Raw genomic sequence first — 13,028 nt, 5'->3', positions numbered from 1 at the left:
TAGTTCGTAGGCTTTCTCATCTTATGACAGCTTCAAGTAGACAAGCACTGATGCAAAATTCTCTCACGTCTAGCATGTACAATATCCTGAAATTGACAATGAACCTTCGCTAAAAAAGTAAAAAACACATTCACGGCAGCTTATGCCGCTATATAATCCAAAAGATACTCCTCCTCCTATGGATAATTTTGATACATGCAACTCTGATTGCCACCCATTCATACACTCTCACATATCTGTAAACCCTTCTCTACCCACTCACACTGTCTCTGCCTGTCTATTTTTCCCTCCTTTTTTTTATAAATCTTCATTTATACCTCCTCGTCGCTCTCCTCGCCTAGCAGCTCGCCCTCATCATCCAAAGCCGAGTAGTCGCCTCGTCCACGAGCAAAACTATCTCTTGTTGTAAACCTCCGTGTTCCTCTTGAGAACCAGCTACGGTCGCTTCCCTGGCTGTATCGCCCAAAGGAGCTGGTTGCCAAGCGACCCAAGCTAGACAACATCACTGGTAGGGAGACCACTACTGCTGCGACAGCCGATACGGCAATGATGGGATACTTGACCCAAGGCTGATCGCTATCGAAAGTTGACGAGTTCTCTCCCAGACGGATCTGGCCAAACTTGCCGTTCCAGTTGCGATATACGTACCAGCCCATTATGCCAGCGAGAATAAAAGGAATGGTGACAGCCAAGAAGATTACGACGCCAGATGTGCGATGCTTCTTCTTGAATTCATCCTCGTGGCCCTTGCATGGATGCTCTGTTGAAGTCTTATCCAGCTCATTACCACCTTCACAGGTCGACAAAGGAACTCTGCGGTAGCCCGTTGGTTCATAATATGATGTCTCGTTAGGATACTTGTCGCACCATTCAGTTCCAGTAATTGGCGTGAAGCCATTGACAAGCTGGCACTGCCCGTGGTTATCTAGTTCGAAATTGAAATCACTAAGGAGCATTGTGTCAGTTCCAAGTCCCCATATACACATGAATTTAAGGGGCTTTCTCACCATTCATAATCTCGTCGGCTACAAGCACAGTCTTCGTGCTCGTAAAGACGCTGAAGACTCTGCTTATTGTAGCACTTGCGGTCCGTCTTCTTGCGCAGATACTTGGCAACGTGTCCAAATAAACAATCGTCATCTTGCAAAGGATGCTTAGGAGACCACAGAAAGTAATCGGAGTCGCTGTTCTTGTTGAATTCGCAAGCCTTGTCGGTCAAGCCGGTGAAATCGATATTCACAGAGAAAAGCACGTTTCGACCAGACTTGCACCACAGCAAAAAGTTACGGGAAGTGCCAGATCTCAGGGTAGTAATGTCTAGGACCGATACGTCAGAGTCGGCAAACTCCAAGTCTTTCCATGTGTTGCCCTCGTCTGTTGAATACGAGACATAGCGGGTCTTGACCGGGTTATTAGCTGTGTATCTTTGGACGAGGACAATAATTGAGCCCTGGTCTCCGTACTGCCACGACCAACTACCCTTCTTAACGTTCTTCCAAGAAATACCGCCGTCAGTCGACATGAATGTATCCGAGTCCTTGATATTGCCAAGCTTAGACCCGACGTTACCAACACCAAAGATGAGACCCACTGCCGTGGCCGCTGCAAAAGTCTTTCTCTTGTCATCTCGTTCGGTGTAGTGGTGCAGGTGCAGGGCACACGACTCGTCTCCCTTGGAGCTGCTGCACTGATAGGATTTTCCATCCACATCCTTAGCAGGGGGCGCCAGGTAGCCCCATTCGGAGCCATCATTGTGGGAAATCTTGGTTTGGAGATCTTTCGTCTTCTCATCCTTGCCGGCGTTCGCAACAATGTTGATCAAAGCGAGGCCTTCGAGGCCCGGAACCTTCTCAAAATCCACATACGATTCTTCGTTGCAGTTGACATTGGCTGCGCTGAGGACATATGAGGTGCCGTTGGAATTACTCTTAATGACTGAGCCATATTCCCTGTCGGCACCGCCCTCGGTACGGACGAACAAGTTAATAGCATGGGTAGAGCTGTCAAGTACTGTATACTCATTTTCGTGGCCTTCGCGGAAGTTGTACGGGAAATGAGCCTTTTCAAAGTGCTTCCCGTCGATACTGGCAAGAGCGTGGATATCTTTTGTTTCTGCGTCCCTACCAGCCACGACGACGAATTCGCTCATCGTCGCAAAGTTGATAACTGGACCATCATACACGAATTTATCCTCTTGGAAGAAATCGTCGCTGGTCATAATAGTCAGCGGAGCATCATTATTCTCCTCTGCCCTGGCAAGGCAGATGACCTGCTTCAGGGATCGGAAGTTATATGCCGAGTGGCCGGTGAACTCGCATCTCTCCGCAAAGCGAAGCAACGTCTTCCAGTTGTCACCTCGATCGATTGAGATTGACGCTTCCATGAAACAAGTTTTCTCTCCTCCAACTTTGTCGCAAGTCTTGCCAACCCAGATAAGCCAGTCTTTCTTGTCGGGATGGAATGACAAAGGCAATCCATCTCCAAGTTCTGTTGGTGCTTTGAAGCTGTGGAAGCTCTGGCCACGGTCAATAGAATAAATGACCTTGTCACTGTCTTTAATAGTGAAGTAAACCACATCTTTGAGATAAGCATGAGGATAAATTCCATGAATTTTCTCGCCTTCCAAGATACGTTTGAAAGTCTTGCCATGGTCGTGAGTTATCCAGAGCTTATTCTCAAGCTTAAAACGACCATTTCCTTCATCTTCAACAGGTCTAACAATAATGGTCTCGTCATCGGAAGCACTGGCATCGCTCCTGTCAAGATAAATTTTCTGGAAATCTTGAAACGTGGTATCTTGAAAGATGAATTGCTTGTGGGTAATGTCTCCGTTTGCCGGAGAAGACGGTGTACCCGGTTTGCCCGGTACGGTGATATCATCACACTTGCGCTCGACTGGATCATCTTTCTGATCACCCTTGGTTCGCTTACAGGTATCGCCCGGGATGAGCCTCCAGCCAGAGGAGCCCTTGAAAGTATCGGATTTGTCCTTGCAAGTGCCTTCGGGGGCTGCAATGGGTCCAGCTTTGTTGCAAACCTTGTTGTCATCTGGATCTCTTCTGAAGTTGTAGTCGCACTCAAAGTCTGCATCAGTACACTCGCAGTCTTCAGTGCTGGCAACTGGATCTTTGAAGTTACTCTTGATGAAGCAGTCTGCTGACTTCTTCCGGCGACGGTAGGTTTGCTTGTGTCCCATGATACAGGTTGGCTTTCCATCGTCATCCACGCGGGCATACCAATCTTCCAGGTCTTTATCCTCACAAGTCCGCTTGTCCATGGCTCCGAAGTCAATAGCAATCATGTGAAATGCCTTTTCCTTTTCACCGATGAGGAGAAACTTCAAGCTGGTCGAATCCTGCGTTGTCGTAAGGAGATCGGGTTTGATAGTAAGCTTCTCGGGCAATGAGACTGATTCCCAGTGCTCTCCATGGTCTAAAGAGTATGAAAATTCAGAAACATCGTCCTTCCTGGAATCTTTGACGGCAACAAGAATCGATCCCTGGTCGCCGAATTCGTACTTGTGGGGGCCTTTCAATGCCTCCTTCCAGGTCATACCAGCATTATCCGAGACATAGAGGTTGGCGTCTTTAAATTTGCCTAGAGACTTGCCCGTATTTCCGTTACCCATAACAAGTCCTGGGGCAGGGCTAGTAAATACTCTTCCCATATTATCGAGTTCGGTAACTGAGTGGAGATGGATCCTATCATCACCGGCCTTGATCGATTCAAAAGTTCTGCCGTCGTCAAAAGTGATCTGGGTAACGACCTTTTTCTCGGCGCCCTTCTTGTCTACATCGGCACCGTTATCCACCACGTTAACGATGAAGATTCCTTGAATGCCATGGACTTTCTCGAAGTCGACATGTCCCTTGTTGTTGCGGTTGGTATAAGGAACGTTTTCGGTAAAGTAGGTGCCGTTAGAATTGCTTGTAAATAAAACACCCATTGGGTGTGACGGTGAAGAGGTCATGACGTCAATCTGAATGCTGTAGTTGGTACTTTCCAGAACAGTGTATGCCTCCTGATTAATCTGGTGCGAGTGGTCATGGTTGTCGCTGCTCGGGAACATGGCACGGTGCCACTTGAGAGTATCGTCAGTAACGTACAAAGCCATCTCGTCACTCGAGAACGACGAGGTAGCGACAAGAATGTAGCTTTTAACAGCGGCGATGTTGGCCACGCCACCCACTCCCTTGCTCATGTCGATGTTGGGCTCGAATTCTTGCACCTCCTTGTCAACGACAGCGAAGAAATCATCAGAGATGACCAGTCGCTGGTCTTCGACAAACAGAGAGAAAGGGTCTTTGATAATGCAGAGCACTCGCTTCTTATCCAGATCCGCATCGCCAGTTGTGAACTCTGGAGCCTGCTTGGCCCACCAGCAGCCGGCCGTGAAGGCACGGAGCAGCTCGACTTTTTTGAAGCCATCTGTGGTATAAGTCGCTTGCTCGTCGCAAAAGATGCCATCGCATTCCATGCCATTGAAGATGACTCGCTTTGGGTCGTCTGCATGGAATACCAAGATCTCGCGCTGAAATCGGCTGGGGACGACCGGGGTCTCAAATTTGGACCAGGTCTCGCCTTGGTCATCCGTCTTATAGTGGTGCTTGCCCATGGTCAGGACAAATGCCGATTTCGAATCGAAAGGATGCGTGGCGAGTAAAAAGGCTTCGCCTTCGGGGACTGCTTCGACCTTGGCCCAATTGGCCCCGGCATCGTTGGATCGGTATATAATGCCCGCATCTACATCGTGGAAAACAACAATGTCGCTGTCTTCAAAGTAGCTGAGGCCCAGAGGAGGGTTGTCGAATTTGGTGACGGAGACCTTTGGGGCGTCCTTTGCGAGCGCCAGCACCCATAGCAGTGATAGCAGCAGGAAGTGCCATGGCGGCGCCGCAGCCCTGGCTGTGAGCCTCATCATATTGTGGGTGCGCCGCTCGGAGATGTCATGAAGAATCGAATGTGTCGAGAGATATCGGCGTGATATAAAGGCTAGCTTATTGACGCTTTTTAAGCTTGGAATAGGGCGTTCTAGATGGGAACAAAGGAGGGGAAAGAAGAGGAGATAGCTATACAACGGATTCGCCCTCTCCCTGAGGCCCTTGTATTGTCGAGATGTGTTGTTGCAGAAGGTGTTTCGGGCTGCTTGCGAATCCTCGTTTGGGCCATTCGTCAGCTTTGTGGATGAACGCACTGCTGGCTCATAGGCTCCAGCTGTGGCGCAGGCATATTTAGCTGGGGCCAAGTCGCCACATCTTTGTCTCCTGCAGTGCCGTATCCGGCGGCCACGTCAATCACTACAAGCTCGAGCTGTGGCTTTGCTCTTGCAAACAAGCTCCAGCCACACGCGACTTTGTCTACGGAGTGCTCATAGCTCTTTGTTGTGAGCATGATTGCGATAAAGCTTGTTTCTGCCTAGTATGGGCATCAGATTATAGCCCATGTATAAGATTTCGCGGCGCCCACAGACTCTTGAGCAAAACCATGTCTCCAGAGAGCTGTATAACCTTACTCAGTATCCATGGCAATTGAGCCTGCTCGCGCTAGTCCAAGTAAATAGAGCGATAGATCTGGAAAAGCTGCATCGGCGCCCTGTCGATTAGGTATGGAGCACTATTATATTACTGTGCCGCAACTAGCAGCGGCATCAGCAGCGAGAACTCCAAGTGCCAAGTTACACATGATCCATCTTGCAGGTATGATGTAAACGCGCAGCAATCTTCATGGTGCATGAAGCACTACATGCTCCAAACACGCTGCGGCCCACTTGGAGTAATTCCATGTTTTGATGGCTGTTTGCGGTATTACGAGAGATGTCTTGGACGAAGCACACTTGATGTCAGCTTCCGGCACTCGACGCAGCAGCCGTTTTAGGCACCCAAGCGGCATTCAGGTACCTTGGAAGTGCGGACATCGCCGTCAAGTCTAATAAGATGGCGCCGGTTGTATAGAAGTTGATGCAACCGAAACTGCTTCCAAATCGGCTCATAGCATATTGAAAAGTGCCGCTATTGCTTCTACTAATTCTACTGCGTGACATACTTCACGGCACGGGTACTTCTACCATGGGATGGGATGCGCTCGGACCTGCAAACAAGTGAAACACGGGTGGAGTGAAGATCCATCTCCATGGATCCGCATGTTATTCCGTATTACTGTTGTCTACATGGCGTTTCGTACCGATCTTGAACTTGCGAATCGACCTCGAGTCGCTGCAGTCTCGCTTTTACTACCCAAAAGTGTTATGCAAAGAGGATGCATGAAAGGGGAGCATATATAAGCGGGTGGATAATTTATGAAATGTGTAACTGCTCCCAAGCTGGGAGTAATAAATACTCAGCAACTTAGTAGGCAGCTGAAATATAGCCACAGGTGAGCCACCGAGTCTTTCAGCTTGTAACACATGGCTCTATTGTACATGGCAAAGCTAGAAGCCCAAGTCGGCCGCACGAGACCAAGGTTATGTGCACAATTATGGATTCCAGGTCCTTTTTCATGGATCATTGTCAACCTCATCTATTACAGCTTCTATGCCCCCAGGTTCAATGATGGGACCCAGATCTCGGTCAAGGGTGGACGGCTAGAACCGTGGCAATCCTCTGCGTAATACGAATACTTACAGGATTAGACACTGGGGACTATGAAATAGAAACACGACTAGCCAACCCTGTGATATCGCCAAGGGAACTTCATTTGGTCGCGTTGTTTGAATCAAGTACTGGCTTGTATTAGACGAGAGACAGTCTCGCGACACGTGGTTGTTGTAGAGCGCAGGTATCGCGAGGTACCTGCATAGTCTTGCCCCTCCATTTTTGGTCCTCCGCTCTGCTGCGCGTCAGTCGCGCCACGACAACGGTTCGCGAACAGATTCACCAATGAGGGGGCGGCGGACCTGGGAGCCTGTCAGACCTGCGTACTAGTACCTGCGTGAGGCCGTTTTTGATCTGTGCAGGAGAACGTCTGTATGCACATGTACGAGTACGGGGTAAAAGAGTCGGTATAAGTCAGTGGCATATACGAACTGGAAGTGCAGATAGGACACCGCCACTACAACTGGAGTACATGGGTAGAGATAGAAGAACCCAGGCTCGCATCATGGCAGCGAGACAGTACTTGCTCGGCAGTATAATAAACAAGAACCCTGAACACGGACATCGGGCCCAGACAGTACGAGATTGAGATGTTTGTATATTCTACAAGCTGGGAGGCAAACATCCTCCGCCAGTTCCGCCAATCAACCCACCAACCAGACTGTATCTAGTCACCAACTGCCTGCAACAATGGCTGCAGTAACAGCCCTAAGCCGGCCCTGGAGAATCCTCCACGAGACCCCTTGCTGCCGCAAGTTCGCGGTGTGGCCAGCCGTCCTTTCATTTCATTTACTTGCTGCAGCCGTTTCTACAGGGGCCGCTCTCGGGCCTCAAGCTCACCCTAGAAGCAGCAGCACAGGCCACACTGGGGCGCGCTTCGCTGGATTGAATCTCAAACCGCATTGTGCCCTCCTCAATTAAGGCAAGCTGCTTGGACTAAGACTACTAAAGCAGTCTACCTGCACCTTGCACTGCCAGTACCGGCAACACCCCCTCGTAGTGCCTGGAGCTGCATGTACCTGACAGGGTGGTTCGGAGTACCTGGTAAGAAACCTGCCAGGTACTGGTGAGAAAAACCCCCGCCACGACAACCATCAGTAGCTTGTTTTGATCTGCCTCCATCTTTTTTCGTTGTGCCCTCCCTCTGGACATATTAACTTGTCCTCTTCCCTACCTGTCGTGTTTGCATAGACAGCTGGAGCTTCGTTTCTTTCCTTGACGGCTCATACCCATTGCTTCACTCGTTTTCCTTTCCTGTCTGCGCTCTCCCAGCGTTATCATCACTTTGTCGTCACAAGTGATTTGAACATCACCAACTTCAACCATAGCGTTCCCCTCCGCACAGTCGTGTTCTATAGACGCTTCCAGCGCATCCATCCTAAATCGGCAACGTCCAGCGACTCTATCGCTAACGTCTCAACCTTTTCCGCCGCATCTACCTCGCTCGCGCCATGGCTACCACTTACAAGCAGTTCCTGGCCTCGCCCAGCTCGGCGCTGTTGGCTGAGAATGCATCGCTGCACTACGTGACCACGCTCACGTCTTTTGTCGGCGCCGCCCAGATCATCAAGCATCTTAGCACCCTGCAGAAGCAGGTTAAGAAGAAGAAGGAAGATGTCCTCAATGTAATTGACGGCCAGAACATCATCGCCGTCGAGGCCGACACACACATCGAATTCATCACCAGCGGCGGGGTTTACCTGCCTGGTCTCGACGACAACTTCCTCTCTGACCGAGAAGCTTTCCTGCCTATTGTGAGTTGTCAATCCAAACCCAATTGTCGCATTTTACCAAGTCGTTATCCTTGATGGCAATATCAAAGTCTCTGAGACGCGGCTAACCCGATCCTTGTTCGCGTAACCGACAGATGCATATCGTGACTTTCGATGACGAAGGCAAGATTGCGCAAATCCGCCAGCAATGGGACCAGGCCTCGCTTCTAAAACAACTCGAGATCATCGGGAAAAGCGGTCGCAACTGGCCCATCAAGGATGGCAAAGAACAGCTCAGCCTAATCCAGTCTTGCATCAAGTCCACCTTTACCCCTGCTCAAGCTCAGAATGGCAACGGCACTCCGAAGCCACGAAACAATGCCTCGACCAATGCTATGCGAGATCCTCATGCTTCTCTGCATCTCTTTGGCTCCAGGGAAGATGTCGAAAATACCGAGTCTGCCAACGTCGTCTCTCCCTATTCCGGCCAGAAGCCCAAGCAGCGCGCCTTCACCGACATTCTGACCGACGAACCCCAGCACTGGGATGATGACGCGAAACGGCGCTCGCTACCACCCGCCAAGATTGGCGCGGGAAGGAACGCTCAGCCTATTCGCATTTTCGAAGGACAGCAGCACAATGAAGGTGACTCGGACGATGAGCAGAAGGGTCCCAGGTATATCCGTGCTCACCCTGCCAAATACCAACACTTTGCTATGAATGATGGTTCTGCTGCTGAAGAGAGTGAAGACTCCAATACAGCAAGCTCCGCCAACCAAGCTCCGAGGGCCAAATCTAAGCATGACAGCACGTGGTCTTTCGAAGACTTCGTCACCCCTGTCAAATCAAAGCCCGGTCGAGCACAAGGAAGCAACCCTGATGCGCGCCGCTTTGATACAGGGGAGGAACGCGCCGCAGAGCCTATCAAGCCCATGGTTGCGAAAGCTCGACGCGATGCAGAGGCCCATTTCGAGATCCAAGATGATGGCGAACTCCCTCCCGAAGAGCGACGCATTGCCACCAAAACGAGGGGCGCTATTCGTAATGAGGGTCTGTACAACAACAACCTCTTTGACCGAGAGGCACAGGAAGCACCTGCTCGCCGTGCTCTAGGCAACATTACCAACGTCAAAGATCGCGGCAAACACTTCGATCCCCACTTTGCCATGTCGGATGAAGCTCCCGCGCAGGCTGCCCCGCGCCAGCCTGTCACTGAGAGTCTCCAAAAGGTTATCAAGACGATGAACACAAGCTGGAGTCTTACCGATGAATCGCCTGCGCCTGCCCCACAGAAGGAAAACCAGGCGGGGCCTGGTAAGGGGCCGGATTCCAAGATTCACATTGCTGGCGATGGCATGGGAGGCAAGAAGGGTACTCAGCGAGACTTTATCTTTGGAGGTGACGACGCAGCCGAGCCGCCCAAGCAGATCATCGGTCGAAAAGGAAATCACGGCACACAGAAGAGTGCCTTCTGGGACCTGTAAAGAGACCTATATTCCTTCTATGAAAATAAAGATTTCGGGGAGATGAAGGGCGGTTGTATATGTGCGTGATGGAGGAAGAGAATGGAAAAAGTTTGCGATACCCATGGGCGCTAGTATGTATGATTTAATGCCCTGCAGTACGCAGCTTATGAATCATGAGTCAATTTCTTTTTATAATTCTTTTTTTTTTTCTACTTTTACGTTGTTTGATGTTAATATCATTTTTGCTGATTTTTCTTGCTGTGTTTGTTACCCTCTCATCACCACGACCTGTTACTTTTATCTATCCATACTTCCTCGTCTGATTCCCACAAAGAGTTGTCTTGGCCTAGAGAATATTTTCTGTTGATTATATTTTGGGCATTGAATTATACTATACACGATACATGTTGTTTCGAGAATTCAATTACTTGTTCATATTTTTGCATGTGATTTTTCAAACTATTTGTGAATTAACTCTGTCGCACTATTTACGATTTGATGTTTTGCTATAATAACTTTAGAAAGAGAGATATATATAAACAGATTTCTGCCGTTGTTGGTCAGATAATATTCCAAACGCCTTGCTAGATAGATCACTTTGAAGCTAAGTTGTAGCTTTCCCATATTTAGAGGTTGGGATGTACATTGGATATAAGAAAAGAAAAAGGAGAACGAAGAAGGATATTACTTGGCTGTAAACAAAAATTTAAAAAAGAGATAGTAGTAGTTTTTTAACACATCCACTTGTAGAATCTCTTCCACTTTGGCCAAGTCTCCCATTCTTCTTTCTCTTGCTGCACAAGAATAGGAACATTGAAATCTCTCCTTCCCGTATCAATGTCCATGTCCTTGATGCGCACGTAGCTCGTGCGATAGTAAATCTTGTGGGCCAGGAAGAAAATCAAGGCAATCGGCGCGCCCATCCACTTCAGGAAGAAGTTTTCCGCCTGGAATGAAGGCGTGACAGGTTTGTCCGAAGTAGGGATGGGAAAGGCACCCACCCAGAACTGGGCGGCCAGGACGCTGACGTTGAGACCGAGGCCGACCCAGGAGCCCGCGACGCCGACTTGGGATTGGAAGGGCAGGTCGCTGGGGTGGTGACCGCGAGCATGCCAGGTGCGTCGGAAGCGGATGTGACACATGCAGATGGAGCCCCAGGTGAGGATGGAAGAGAGGCCCGAGATGGCGAGGAGCCAGTCTAGGACGGAGTTTTCTTGCTTGAGGTCGGCGAGGAAGGCCAGAAGACCAAATGCTGCGGCTACCAGGATGGCAACGAGCGGGCGTCCTCTCTGGTCGACATAACCGAGAATCTCAGGGGCCTGGCCGAGGTTGGCGAGGGCAGCGAGAGTACGTGAGGAACCGAAGACGGCGGAGTTTCCGACAGACAAGACGGCGACGAGAATGACGGCATTCATCACCGATGGGAGAACCTCTACACCGGCAGAGTTAATAGCAATGACAAAGGGCGAGGCATGCGCATCTGCGTTATTGGCGCCAACCAACATTGGGTTGTTGTATGGGACAAGGAGGCCAACCAGAGTCAGGGCGACGATGTAGAAGAGACTGATACGCCAAAACACCTGCTTAATAGCAGTCGGGAGGGATTTTCTTGGGTTTGCAGTTTCAGCCGCGGCTAAACCGATGAGCTCAGTTCCCGTAAAGGCAAACGCAGCTGTGACGAAGACGCTGCAGAGGCCCTTGAAACCGTTGTTGAAGGCGCCCGGGTCATGCCAATACTTGCCGCCGATGTATCCTTGTGTAGGAGTTCCGCCGAGATTAAGAACGATACCAAGGAGACTAAAGGACATTAGGAGTTAGCGAAGAGTAAACCATGGACTTTAAATCCCTTCCTCAAACTCACATGAAGCCAATAACAGCGACGATCTTGATTAGAGAGAATGTAAACTCGGCTTCACCATATCCTTTGACACCAAACATATTGATAGTGACGATGGTGGCAAGGAATATAGTGACGAAAATGGCTCTCGTGAGATACTCATCCCAATACCCAATGGTAAGAGATGCCGCAATAATTTCCAGGGGCAAGATAGTCAGCCATTGCATAGCGTAGCTATAAGACGGCGGTGATTAGCAAGTGGTTTATGAATAACGATATCTTGAGAATAGGGGGAACACTCACTTCCAGCCCATAGCAAAACCCCAAGATGGATCGAGGAAACGTGTCGCCCACGATGAGAACGAACCGGCAAGGGGATAGATGACTGCGAGTTCTCCCAATGCCTGGCATGTGCAATACAGCATAGCGCCAACGATGGAAAAGGCGAGGAGTAGAGATGCAGGGCCTCCCGCGGCAAGCGCCTTACCAGATGCCACAAACAGGCCGGTGCCTGTAAGAGAGAGAAAGCATCAAAAGTTAGTAAACGCAATAACGGTATAATTGATTGAGCGGTTTCACCACAGCCAGGCTGCGGCGATAAAGGGCATGCGCACCTATTGAACCCCCTATAGCAATCATCTGCAAATGTCGCCCCTTCAGCTTCCTCGACAACCCGTTCGAATTCGCAGTCGCAAGCGCAGCTCGTCGCAAATCGTAAAACGGCGAGCCATTGTTGTGTCGCCTCACGCTCTCCAGTGGACCGATGTCATCGAGGTCCCGGCTCGGGAAGAACTTGGAATTGGGGTCGCGTCTGAAGCTATTGATGAAGCGGTCCATCCGCGGCTCCTTGGTGTCCTCATAGTTTGGTTCCCGCATGCTGTAGGAGCTCCCGTGGGTCAGGGACTCTTCCTTGATCTTGAATGTTCCAAAAGGGTTCAGTTCGATGTCTTGCGCCGGCGCCATTGTATTGCCAGAAGCCCTTTATCTGCGGATGAGGCGGGTCGCCAGCAATCGATAAGAATTGCGGCGAGGATGTTGTTGCGATCAAAGCGTTTCCTTGATTATCTTTCGCCACCGAGCTCTTCTTTGTTCGTGTAATCGTCAATGTATTCAGAGTAGTTGTCTCTATATAGAATTGAGGAGAGAGATGGTGAATCAATCCAGTCGTATCTTGGGGGTCGTCGCTTCGGCACGATAGTCCGACTCGCAGAGCCAGGGTCCAGTTGGCTGCTCTGCCATGCAGGTGCAGAACCTCGAAAAAAAAAAAAGCGTGGTCAAGGTACCAGTGTCACACGCATGTGGATGTCGTCACCAAGAACTGCTGCAAGGCTTATCCCAGCCCTGAGGCCATGTGGAAGTGGACGGGGGTCTTTTGCGAGAATGAAAAAGCAGCGCAGGCGTAATAACGGCGGCGAAGTTTGCG

General features: G+C 50.0%; 3 protein-coding genes across 3 annotated transcripts; 1 reads left to right on the top strand and 2 right to left on the bottom strand.

Moving 5' to 3' along the window:
* Positions 1–212: 212 nt before the first annotated feature.
* Positions 213–5,046, bottom strand: GGI43DRAFT_318435 (vacuolar protein sorting/targeting protein 10). The gene is made up of 2 exons (XM_083201813.1): positions 1,008–5,046; positions 213–945 (listed from the first exon to the last, which is right to left on the bottom strand). The coding sequence occupies exons 1-2, from the start codon at positions 4,919–4,921 to the stop codon at positions 312–314; spliced, it is 4,548 nt and encodes a 1,515-aa protein (XP_083062929.1). The 5' UTR covers positions 4,922–5,046; the 3' UTR covers positions 213–311.
* Positions 5,047–7,892: 2,846 nt separating this feature from the next.
* Positions 7,893–10,143, top strand: GGI43DRAFT_318395 (uncharacterized protein). Its single transcript, XM_083201811.1, has 2 exons — positions 7,893–8,344; positions 8,458–10,143. Exons 1-2 carry the CDS (start codon positions 8,042–8,044, stop codon positions 9,784–9,786), a joined length of 1,632 nt encoding a protein of 543 aa, XP_083062928.1. The 5' UTR covers positions 7,893–8,041; the 3' UTR covers positions 9,787–10,143.
* On the bottom strand, positions 10,143–12,734 carry GGI43DRAFT_318410 (amino acid permease GAP1). The gene is made up of 4 exons (XM_083201812.1): positions 12,220–12,734; positions 11,909–12,116; positions 11,630–11,839; positions 10,143–11,565 (listed from the first exon to the last, which is right to left on the bottom strand). Exons 1-4 carry the CDS (start codon positions 12,566–12,568, stop codon positions 10,500–10,502), a joined length of 1,833 nt encoding a protein of 610 aa, XP_083062927.1. The 5' UTR covers positions 12,569–12,734; the 3' UTR covers positions 10,143–10,499.
* Between the last annotated feature and the right edge of the window lie 294 nt (positions 12,735–13,028).

Source organism: Trichoderma evansii (genome assembly GCF_050947405.1).
Source record: "Trichoderma evansii strain SZMC 28006 chromosome Unknown GGI43scaffold_5, whole genome shotgun sequence".
Classification (NCBI taxonomy): Eukaryota; Fungi; Ascomycota; class Sordariomycetes; order Hypocreales; family Hypocreaceae; genus Trichoderma; species Trichoderma evansii.
The sequence above is the reverse complement of the archived record's forward strand: the minus strand, read 5'-3'. Positions and strand labels throughout refer to the sequence as shown.